This window comes from Lutra lutra, chromosome 9 (assembly GCF_902655055.1).
Source record: "Lutra lutra chromosome 9, mLutLut1.2, whole genome shotgun sequence".
In the NCBI taxonomy this organism is placed as follows: domain Eukaryota; kingdom Metazoa; phylum Chordata; class Mammalia; order Carnivora; family Mustelidae; genus Lutra; species Lutra lutra.
This window is the reverse complement of record NC_062286.1, coordinates 89,218,094-89,231,001: the sequence shown is the minus strand read 5'-3', so window position 1 is coordinate 89,231,001 and position 12,908 is coordinate 89,218,094. Positions and strand designations below refer to the sequence as shown.

Below are 12,908 nucleotides of genomic sequence, written 5' to 3'. Positions count from 1 at the left end.
AACTTTTATGCTAACAAGGTAAAAAAAAAACCAACAAATATCATATAGAAGTGAGTAGCTTTATGGTCTAGATCATAGGTACCCCAAAATCTGGCCACAGCCTGTTGTGAAAGAAATAAAGAGTATATGATGGAGACCATGGGGCCTGTGAAGCCACGAAGAAAGATTTCCTGGTCCTTCAAGAAAAAGTGTGCTTGACACCTGGTCTAGGCCAGTTATATCGGCACTATGTAATTGTGCTACTAAAATATCTTATAAGCAATGATTAACTTTATGTAGTTAAACCCATGTATATAGACCTTATTACTTGGTAAACATGAGCAGGTATACTGTAAGAATATTATCTTAGCTATGCCTTTTTATGATAAGTTGAATTTAGTTATTTCCTGGCAACTATTCGCTCAATTCTGAAAAGCATTTTATAAAGCACAAACTATATACGAAACCTTTGTTAAGTGCTCCAGGAATTGTGATTAGATATAGTTAGTTCCTGAGCTCAAAGGATAAAAATGAAATTAGGGGATAATATTTTACATAACAACACAAAACAAAACATAAATGTTACAAAAGAAATACAAAAGCCTACGGGGTGGGGTGTCCACAGGGGCTAAAGGTTATATAAAGTTTGCAAAGGACAAGGAAAATTTCATAGAACAGGAAACACTTAAGATTAGGAAGGATTCTAAAGGGTGGGCATGAGGTAGGAGGGGGAGGGCATGAAAGATTTCCTTTAGAGAAGAGATACACATTACAGAAAAACACAACAAATCGTGTCTCAGGAAAAAGGAGCAGTCCTCTATCTGTGAGAGAGTAATGAGAATTAAGGTGGAAAGTCAGATGTTGGAGGGGTTTCAGTTTATATGTGTGTTGCTCATTTATTAGGCAACATTTTTTTTTTCTTTTTTCACAGAACATTGTCCAGAATGCTTTCTATCTTTTCCCTACTCCACTGCAACTCCTTAACTCAGGCTTCCCAGACCTTTGCTCCCATGAGCCTGGTGGCTTTTGACAGATTCTATACCATTCCAATAAATCTGATATGCTGGCAGACCAATCTTTCTCCATTGCCTTCAAAAAGGACCCAAATATATTCTGGTAGATTTCAGGTACTTCACAAATTGGATCAAAAATGTCTTCCTCGGGACGCCTGGGTGGCTCAGTTGGTTAAGCGGCTGCCTTCGGCTCGGGTCATGGTCCCGGCATCCTGGGATTGAGTCCCGCATCGGGCTCCTTGCTCGGCGGGGAGCCTGCTTCTCCCTCTGCCTCTGCGTGCCATTCTGTCTGCCTGCACTCGCTCTCTCTCCCTCTCTCTCTGACAAATAAATAAAATCTTAAAAAAAAAAATGTCTTCCTCATTATACTTCACTTCTCCCTAACAGGTCAAGTCTTTCATTCCAACTGGTCAAGACTTCTAAAATTATACTATGTTTCATTTTGCCCATTCATTTTGCTGTATTTCATGGCTGCAGAAAGGAATACCCTTTTTCAGTCTTTTTCTCTCCAAACCTTACCTTTAAGATCTACTTTGAGCCCCAACTTGTGATTGTTTCAGTCTATAGAATCTTTTCCCCATCTGAACTTTTTTTTTTTTTTAAAGATTTTATTTATATATTTGACAGATGGAGATCACAACTAGGCTGAGAGGTAGGGGGAAGCAGGCTCCCTGCTGAGCAGAGAGCTCGATGTGGGGCTCAATCCCAGGACGCTGGGATCCTGACCTGAGCTGAAGGCAGAGGCTTTAACCCACTGAGCCACCCAGGCGCCAACCCCCTCCCCCGAACTCTTAAAGAGCACTCACTTCTTGTACCATTCATTTCTGTACTTACTTATCAATGAGACATGGATGGCCTTCTTGAAAAAGCTAGCCTTTTTAGTTTTTCTAGGGTATCAATAGCTTCTCTTTCAGCTTAGTTAATGATCAAAAATATACACATTCACTAATTCACAAAACCAAATATTTGCATTGCAGGAATATAAACTAGAGCTCTACTATTCAATTTGCATCAGGAAAATAGTTGGAAAATATGATATGCGCATAATGGAAGATATATGCATAATGAATTGTCTGGAAACTCTACAATCCGTTCAATTACCTGAGTATTCTAAATTTTTCTCCTGGATTCAGGTAGATCATCAGAACTCTGCATACGGAGCTTCAATGCTTTGTTTATTCATGGAATCACCTTTACTGATTTGGCTACAGGCTGCATGAAATACTACAAAGTAGTCAAGGGAGATGTGCTACTTTATTTATTGCGGGAATGCCACTGAGAATACAAGTCCAGATTATCAGTGGTTTCTATTAAAATTAAATAGAAAATGGATACAGGGTTTGAAAATTGCCTGAGCAGATAAAACCATTTAAGAAGGTGAAACTTAATTTAGCTCATTCTGCAAAATAAGTGGACTTGTCATCTGGAAATCCCCACTGTAATAAGCAATCATTGTAAAGGTTAAATTTGCTTGTTTCGCTTTATTTATTTTAAAGATTTTATTTGTAAGTGTGAGACAGAGAGAGAATGAGCACCCAAGTAGGAGGAGCAGCACGCAGAGGAAGAAGCAGGATCCCCACTGAGCAGGGAGCCCGATGCGGAACTCGATCCCAGGACCGTGAGATCATGACCTGCGCCGAAGGCAGATGCTTAACCCACTGAGTCACCCAGGGGTCCCTTGTTTCACTTTATAAGCCATTCTAGGCTATCAGTCTTTGAATTTGAAAATTCCCAGTTCATGGTCTGTTTTTATATGTAAAATAGATTCTTACTAAACATTATTTATTTATTTGGTGGCTTTAATTTTGCTATTTCTGGGTGTTTGATATTCCTGAGGTAGCATTAACTTCAAAAATCACATATAAGACTTTTGAAAACACAGATTTCAAGGCCCCACCTTTTTAAGATTCTGATTCTTCACAATTGTGCCTGGGCTTTCCAAAAAGCTCTGTGGATACACGGTGATATTTAAGTTAGGTCTGGGAGCACTGTTGCATATGACACAGTGGTCCTTTTATTAATAATGTCTTTTAAAAAACTTCTCTCACACATCTAAGTACCAGGAAAAGCTGTGTTGCTGACGAGCATCACATTTGCATGGCTTCTGGGAAGCTCAAAGCCAATTTATGGAGACCTTAGTGATAGCAAAAGTACACAAAACATATACTTTATGTCTTGATCTTATATCTGACTTCACTGTATAGTCCTACATCTCAATGTTTCCTTTTATTCCATTTCCTCATCATTTATGTATCTAAAATCTTGTACAATAATATCTTTGCAGCCAATGAAAATCATTTTATGGAACTTCAGCTTCTCATCAGTAGGGAATAACAAGACGTAGACATACCTTCTGCTGTAAACAATTAGAAAACTGAACAAACCATATTAAAATTCCTGAAATCTAGCTGTGATCTCTGAGAAGGTAAATAAGGTGAGCCCTGTTATAGTTCTAGCTTTCTGTCCGGAGGCAATTTCTGGACTGTGGAACAGGAGGGGAATCCCAAATAGAGCAGTAGTCTTCCTGACATGCAAAGAACAATGGCTGGGGAAAGAACAGTGAATACGGAGCTACAACTGGAACAATTCCCAGGGTTCACAGAAGGCTATAAATCGTTCCCACCAGCTAAAGTAAGGAGATTTCGTTTAATATACAGGCACTCAGTAGACATCAGAAGATTCCCCACCTAGTTGAAGAACTGAACTAAATCTATAGGAAAGTGTACGCCACACTTGTTTTAAAAAAGATGAAAAACAAGCCACAAAAAAAAAAAGTGATCCACAAATGACCTGACAAAGTTTAACTCTGTAAATGAATACAAAAAATCTAGCATTCAACAATGTAAAATTCACACCAATTTAAAAAATTATTTCCCATGCAAAGAAGCAGGAAAATATTACTTATAACAGGAAAAAATACAATCAGTAGAATTAGAACAAGAAATTATAGAATATTCTTTAGGATTTGAAGGAAAACATGAACATAATGAAAAGACAAATAAAAAAAAAAACAAGAACAAGAAAATACAAATGGAATTTCCAGAGATGAAAAATACAGTATCTAAAGTGAAAATATCACTAGGTGGTAATAACATATTAGACCCTGAAGATGAGAGAATTTAAAGGCTATTTAATAATAAGAAAAGACTAGAATCGAAACTATATTCTATTTAATAAAAGTGAAAAAAGGAGAGAAGTGAAGAAAAAAATAAACAGCATTACTAACCTATGAAACTATATCAAGTGGTCTAATGTGTGTAATTGGGAGTCTTGGGGGGGAAAAAAGGAAGAGGATTTAGACCAAAAAATAGTAAAGTAAATAATGGTGAAAAATATATTTGAAGATAACTAGAAAAACTACATACAACAAAGAAACTCTACAAAACACAAGCAGGATATAAACAGTGAAAAAAGACCCACCAAGGCACATCATAAAATTCCATACTCAGCTAAATTATCTTTTTTTTTTTTTTTTTAAAAGATTTATTCATTTTAGAAAAAGAGAGACTGCATGTACAGGGAGAGTCATTGGAGAAGGAAGAAAGAATCTGAAGCCGACTCCACACTGAGCACAGAGCCCAACACAGGGCTCAATACCCACAATGTGAGATCATGACCCGAGATGAAACAAAGAACTGGGTGTTTACAATGGAATACTATGCAGCCATCAAAAGAAATGAAATCTTGCCATTTGCGATGACGTGGATGGAACTAGAGGGTATCATGCTTAGCGAAATAAGTCAATCAGAGAAAGACAACTATCATATGATCTCCCTGATATGAGGGAGAGGAGATGCAACATGGGGGGTTGAGGGGGTAGGAGAAGAGTAAATGAAACAACATGGGATTGGGAGGGAGACAAACCATAAGTGACTCTTAATCTCACAAAACAAACTGAGGGTTGATGGGGGGAGGGGGTTGGGAGAGGGGGGTGGGGTTATGGATATTGGGGAGGGTATGTGCTATGGTGAGTGCTGTGAAGTGTGTAAACCTGGCGATTCACAGACCTGTACCCCTGGGGATAAAAATATATGTTTATAAAGCTGTAAAAAAAAAAAAAAAAAGAAAAAAGAAAGGATGAATACCCAAGTTTTGTAGCAACATGGACGGGACTGGAAGAGATTATGCTGAGTGAAATAAGTCAAGCAGAGAGAGTCAATTATCATGTGGTTTCACTTATTTGTGGAGCATAACAAATAGCATGGAGGACAAGGGGAGATGGAGAGGAGAAGGGAGTTGAGGGAAATTGGAAGGGGAGGTGAACCATGAGAGACTATGGACTCTGAAAAACGATCTGAGAATTTTGAAGGGGTGGGGCATGGGAGGTTGGGGGCACCAGGTGGTGGGTATTGTAGAGGGCACGGATTGCATGGAGCACTGGGTGTGGTGCAAAAATAATGAATACTGTTATGCTGAAAAAATAAAAAAACTAAAACTAAAAAAAAAAAAAAAAAAAAAAATCCCAAAAAGAGGGCACCCGGGTGGCTCAGTGGGTTAGGCCTCTGCCTTCGGCTCAGGTCATGCTCTCAGGGTCCTGGGATCGAGTCCTGCATCGGGCTCTCTGCTCAGCAAGGAGCCTGCTTCCTCCTCTCTCTCTGCCTGCCTCTCTGCCTGCTTGTGATCTCTCTCTGTGTGTAAATAAATAAAGTCTTAAAAAAAAAAAAAAAAAAAAAAGAACTGGGTGTTTAACTGACTGAGCCACCCAGATGCTTTCCAGCAAAACTATCTTTCAAAAAAGGAAGACCTTTTTTTTTCAGGCAAACAAAACATTATAGAATTCAATGCCTATAGCCTACATTATAAGATATGTTAGGGGCGCCTGAGTGGCTCAGTTGCTTAAGTGTCTGCCTTCAGCTCAGGTCATGATCCCAGGGTCCTGGGATCGAGTCCCACGATAGGCTTCTTGCTCAGCGGGGAACCTGTTTCTCCTGCTGCCTGTCGCTCCCCCTGCTTGTGTTCTCTGACAAATAAATAAAAAAAATCTTAAAAAAAAAAAAGATATGTTAAAAGAAGTTCTTCAAGCAAAAGGAAAGTCTTATTTGATGAAATTTGCCTATAGATGAATGAAGAGCACCAGAAATGGTAAATATGTGGGCAAATATAAAAAAAAAAATTCTCTGGTTTTTCATTTCTTTAAAACAGGGAATAGAGGGCGTCTAGGGTGCTCAGTTGGTTAAGCCGCTGCCTTAGGCTCAGGTCATGATCCCGGAGTCCTCGGATCGAGTCCTGCATCGCGGTCCCAGCTCCAATGAGAGTCTGCTTCTCCCTCTGACATTCTCTCCTCTCATACTCTCTCTCACTCAAATAAATAAATAAATCTTTAAAAAAAAAAACAGGGATTGGAAAACATTTTAAATGGTGAGATAATAAATATGATAGGCTTGTAGGTGATAGAGTCTCTGCTACAACTACTCAACCGTTCTGAGTAGCATGAAAGCAGCCAAAGACGATGCAAATAGACAAAGCTGTGTTTCAATAAAACCTTCATATGACACACAGCTATTGTGGGTCTTGGTTTGCTGATCTCTCTTTAAAAGATAACTATCTTCAAACAAAAATAACACAATTATTACATCTATGACACATGTAGAAGTAAAATGTATGACAAAATAGCATAAAGGACAAAAGAGGGGGAATAAGTAGTATTACTAAGAATTTTAGTCTACATATGAAGTGGTATAACTTACTTAGAAGTAATCTGTAATAAGTTCATGACATAAAGCCTAAAGCATCCACTAAAACTAACAAAAGGTATAGCTAATAAGCTAATAATGGAGATAAAAATGGCATCATATAAATTACTCAATTGAAAAGAAGGCAGAAAAAGAGGAAAAAGGAAATAAATTATAAGACAAATAGAAACAGTCAGCAAGGTAGTAGGTTCAGACCTAATCACATAAATAATTATGTTAAAAATAAATGACTTACACATTCCACTTAAATAGCAAAGGCTGTCAGCTTGGAGAGAAAAGGAAGATTCAACTATAAGCTATCTTAAAGAAACACTATAGACTTAGGTTGAAAGCTAAAGGATGGGAAAAAACATGCCATGTAAACAAGAAACAAAAGAAAGCTGGAGTGGTTATATTAATATCAAAGTGGACTTTAGAAAAAGAAATACTAACTGTAATAAAAAAACACACCTCACAGTAATAGAGAAATTAAATTACCAAGAGCAAGTAATGATTCTAAATGTATATGTAGCTAATTCCAGAGTTCCTAAATACATGAAGTCAAAACTGACAAAAGTGAAAAGAAAAAGAAACCCATAGTTATGTTCAGGAAATTCAATGTATCTCTCTCAGTAGAGCAGTAGTCAGAAAATCATTAAAAATACAGAAAACCTGAACTGTCAGCTGACTTGATTTAACTGACATTAGTTAGAACACTATCCAACAACTAACACTGAACACATTTTCAAGTGCCTAAGGAGCATTCACCAAAAGAAATCTTATTTTGGGCCATAAAACAAAACTCAATAAACTTAAAAGGACTGAAATCATACATGGTATATTCTCTAATCACAAAAGAATTCAGACAGAAATCATTAACAGAAAGACAAGTGAAATTCCTTTAAATGAATTAAACAACACACTTCTGAATAACCCATGGGTCAAAGAAGAAATCCAAAGGAAATTTAAAAATATTTTGAGCTGAATTAAAATCAAAAGTACAACATACCAATTTATGAGATGTGGATAAAGGGTGCCTAAAGGGATATATAATTTTAGATGCTTGAAATTAGAAATTATCTTATGGAGAGAATGGAATATAATCACCTCAAAAAAAGATTTCACTGCTATTTAAATGATCCCACTCTGCTGACAATCAGCAAATCGTGGACAAGACCATTTTTTAAAAATCTTTGTATCAGCCATGCAGCGGGTACTTAAGAAATGTTTACGTAAATGACTGCATATGCACCAACACAGACTGTCACATCTTAACAAAAAATGGTTTTACAACCCTCTTGGTCCTTAAGAATATTTAGCACTGTGTGAAAGATCTGCTGGCAGTCAAAGACTGGTGAAATGCACAACTAATACTGCTTGCCTGTATTCTGTTATAACGAAATTATGGTAAGGTAAATTAAATTTTGTTTTACTCACTCATTTCTTCTTGCAGGGTTTCTTGTTTCTGCTTCTGAATTTTAATTTCTTGCTCCAGATCTTCTATCTTGCTGTTTTTATTAGCTAACTTTTGATTCAGTTCTTTCATCAAACGTTCATAATCAGCTATTTCCATATTCATCAACGTGGTTTGTTGGGCATCCTGCACGCATGAGAAATAAAAGATCCACATAATAGTAGATCAGTTAATCTTATTTGTAATATTGCTAATTGTATACCTGTAAATTATGCCAAAGGAATAAACACTTTCTATTAATGCTCTTCTGTAACACAGTAAGTTTGCACATCATATGAAGAAGCTACAGTTGGAACCTTCTATTTTTGTACTTTTACAAAGTATTTTCATCAAATTTCATCAGAATTTTCATTAACAACAACTGACAGTTCTACTCATGGAGTTCTCATTTATAAAACATTAACATTTAAGCAACTCTTAAAACACCCTGCTTTTTAGCCTCATCTTTGAATAAAGCAGAGAAAAATTAGTCAAAGGTTTAAGTATAATATGAATTCCAACTTTTGACATTAATTAAAACTTCATGTGTCCTATAACAATCCTGGACAAAAAAATGAAGTATCAAAGCATCTGTGAGCTTAGATTCTTCTGAGAAGATAGGACTGAGAGAAATCTTAAAACTTTCATTCTTTCGAGGCTAACAATTTATACACGATTATGTTAGTTCCTCAAAAACCTCATTTTTGAAATATTTCCTTTCTAAACTATCAGAATTGTTTAACACTGTGAATATTGACCTCCGTTTTGAATCTGGTGTTTTATTTTACCTTTCTAACCAGCTCTAATTCTTGCATGGTTTTCTGAAGCTGTTTCTTTTCCTTCCGAAGCTGCAGCTGAAGTTCTTCAAGTTCATTTATGGAACTGGCATGCTCCTACAATTAAAAATAAAAATATCACCACTCCACCCCCCAAACAAACCAACATTAAAAACGTATTTGCAAGGGTCTATAGAATAAATCTGACATACTGTAATATAAAAAGCTTGAAAATCTTTTAATATTTAAAAAACATGCATCCCAAAATCATAGCTTGGGATTCTCAACTTCATAGCTGACATACATTATATATTAAGGAATTAATGAACTCTTGTATTCACAAATGCTTCTCATTACAAAGTCTTTCCTTCACTTAAATAATATGATGAAAGTATCACTATATAACATGAACTAATCCCACAGGACTGTTTTTACCTTTATCTTCTGCTCTTTCTGAAGTTTTTCGGCTTCCAGCTCTTTGTCTGCCACTGCTTTGGCTTTTTGGACTTCTAAAATCTGTACTTCTAATAACTTCGCATTAGACTGCAGTGTCTCAATACGAGCTAAGAGATCTTCATTATCAGAACTTAATTTTTCGCACTAGAATGACAAATGATTCACTACTGTAAACATGTAGAAAATATGTATAGGGGAAGGAGAATAAAATGATACATTATAAGATTACTGGCAGAGTATGAAAAATAAAGATTTCAAAAACAATTCCACATAATGTAAAATCAAGAATAAGTTTAAAACTTTATTACTCTTAAAATAAATTTGGCAAACATTACAAGAGACCAGGCACGCTGGCAGAGGAAAAGGCAAAAAACAAAAAGCAAACCAAAACACCCAGGGAGTGGAGATTAGAGCAATAGATAAGACAGGAGAGTTGCCAGTTTTTTTATCATATTCTTCTCCCAACAATGGCAAGAACAAAATGAAATTGTTTCTATTAATTTTAATGAATTTAATTTTAATTTTTATGCAAAAATTTTGAAATCGAAATATACTTATTACATTTTTCACGTCTGCATTTACTCAATTTAAAATTACCTGAAAAGTCCTCTCAACAAAGTGAGTGTAGAGGAATGTACCTCAACATAATAAAGGCCATATATGATGCAACCACAGCTACATCATACTCAGTGATGAAAATCTTCTCCTCTAAGATCAGGAACAAGAGAAGATTCCCACTCTTATTTAACATAGTGTTAGATGTCCTAGCCATAGCAATAAGTAAGAAAAAGAAAAGGGATCTAAATTAGAAAGAAAGAAGTAAAACTCTATTTGCAGATGACAGGATACTATGTATAGAAAACTCTAAAGACTCCACAAAAAATATGTGAGGTAATAAATGAATTCAGTTGAGCTGCAGAATATAAGATCAATATACAGAAATCTGTTGTGTTTCTATACACTAATAACAAACTATAAGGAAGAGAAATTAAGAATAAATAATCCCACATAACTGCATCTAAAAGAAAAAAAAATACCTAATAACAAATTCAACCAAAGAGGTGAAAGATTTGTATGTTTAAAACTATAAGACACTGATGAAATGAACTGAAGATGACACAAATAAATGGAAGATATTCTATGTTCATAGTTTGGAAGAATCAATATTTTCTGAAAGTACAAATATTGTTATACTGACCAAAGCAATCTATAGGCTCAGAGAAATCCCTATCAAAATCCAATGGCATTTTTCACAGAACTAGAACAACAATTCTAAAACTTGTACAGAACCACCAAAGAGCCCAAACTGCCAAAGCAATCTTGAAAAAGAACAACAAAACTGGAGGTATCATGCTCCCTGATTTCAAAATGTATTATAAAACTATAGCACTCAAAATAGTGGTACTGGCATAATAAGACACACAGATCAATGAAACAGAAAAAAGAGTCCCCAAATAAACCCATGTATATATGCTCAATTCATTTATGACAAAGGAGCCAAGAATATACAATGAGAAAAGAATAGTCTCTTCAATAAATGGTGTTGGGCAAGTTGGATGGACAGATGCAAAAGAATGAAACTGGACCACTATCTTACACCTTACACAAAAATTAACTCAAAATGGCACAAAATTTAAATGTAGGACCTGAAACCATAAGACTCCTAGAGATTGGCAGTAAGCTCCTTGACATTAGTCTTGTCAATGATTTTTTGAACCTGACACCAAAGGCAAAGGCAACAAAAACAAAAATCAACACATGAGACTGTATCAAACTCAAAGGCTTCTTTACAGCAAAGGAAACCATCAAGAGAATGAAAAGGCAACCTACTGAAAAGAAGAAATTACTTGTAAATCTTGTAGCTGATAATGGGTTAATATCCTAAATAAAGAACTCCTACAACTCAATAGCAAAAGACCAAAGAATTCGATTTAAAAATGGGCAAAATATCTAAACAGACATTTTCCCAAAGACATACAGATGGCCAATAGGTACATGAAAAGATGTTCAACATCATGGATCATTAGAGAAAGCAAATCAAAACCACCATGAAATATCATCTCATACCTGTTAGAATGACTATTATTAAAAAAAATATACCAACCAAAAACAAGTGTTGCCAAGGATGTTGAGAAAAGGGAACACTTGTGTACTGTTGGTGAGAATGTAAATTGGTGTAGCCACTGTGGAAAACGGTATGGGAAGTTCTTCAAAAAATTAAAAACAGAACTACTATATGATCCAATAGTTCCACTTCTGCATATTTGTTCAAAAAAAACAAAAACACTAACTCAAAAAGATGTATGTACAGTCATGTTCATTGCAGCATGACTAACAATAGTCAGGATAAGGACACAACCTAAGTGATCACTGATGGATGAATGGATAAGGAAAATGTGGTGTATCCATACAACAGAATATTATTAAGCCATACAGAGTATGAAATCTTGCTATCTGTGACAACATGAATTGACCTTGAGGACATTACGTTAAGTGAAATAAGTCAGAAAGAGAAAGACAAATACTGTATGATTTCACTTATATGTGGAATTAAAAAAAAAAACAAACTAAACTCAGAGAGAGAGAGGGAGAATATGTGGTTGCCACAGGCACAGGGTGGGGTGTGAGTGAAATCACTGAAGGGAGTCAAGGGGTACAAAGTTACACTTGTAAAATAAATAAATAATGAAATTTAATGTACAGCATGGTGCTATAGTTAATGTTCACAGCAGCAATGTCCACAATAGCTAAACTGTGGAAACAGCCAAGATGCCCTTCAACAGAGGGATAAAGAAGATGTGGTCCATATACACAGTGGAATATTACTCAGCCATCAGAAAGGATGAATACCCAACTTTTGTGTCAACATGGATGGGACTGGAGGAGACTGTTAAGTGAGTAAGTCAAACAGAGAGAGTCAATTATCATATGGTTTCACTTATTTGTGGAACATAAAGAATAGCATGGAGGACATTAAGAGAACTGAAAAATGAAGGGGGAGAAATTGGAGTGGAAGACGAACCACGAGAGACTATGGACTCTAGGAAACAAACTGAGGGTTTTAGAAGGGAGCGGGTGAGAGGATGGGTGAACTGGTGATGGGTATTAAGGAGGGCATGGATTGCATGGAGCACTGGGTGTCATACCCAAACAATGAGTCGTGAAACAGCACATCAAAAACTAATGATGTACTGTATGAGGACTAACATAACACAATAAAATTTTTAACCCACTGGGCCACCCAGGCGCCCCAACAATAAAATTTTTTTTTAAATTTCTTTTCTGTGTTCCAGAATTCATTGTTTATGTACCACATCCAGTGCTCCATGCAAATAAGTGCCCTCCATAATACCCACCACCAGGCTCACCCAACCTCCCACCTCCCTCCCCTCCAAAACTCTCAGTTCTTCAGAGTCCACAGTCTCTCATAGTTCATCTCCCCCTCCAATTTCCCTCAACAACCTTCTCCTCTCCACCTCCCCTTGTCCTCCATGCTATTTGTTATGCTCCACAAATAAGTGAAACCATATGATAATTGACTCTCTTTGCTTGACTTGTT

At 36.2% G+C, this 12,908-nt stretch overlaps 1 protein-coding gene across 2 annotated transcripts in view; it reads right to left on the bottom strand.

The window, feature by feature from the left end:
- GCC2 (GRIP and coiled-coil domain containing 2) overlaps window positions 1-12,908 on the bottom strand; it is a 58,259-nt gene that overhangs the window by 21,495 nt on the left and 23,856 nt on the right. For both annotated transcript variants that reach the window (XM_047744909.1, XM_047744908.1), the window contains exons 11-13: window positions 9,329-9,493; window positions 8,906-9,010; window positions 8,102-8,264 (exon numbers count right to left, since the gene is read on the bottom strand). In XM_047744909.1, the coding sequence (XP_047600865.1) occupies window positions 8,102-8,264; window positions 8,906-9,010; window positions 9,329-9,493 (433 nt within the window). The remainder of the gene's footprint in view (window positions 1-8,101; window positions 8,265-8,905; window positions 9,011-9,328; window positions 9,494-12,908) is intronic.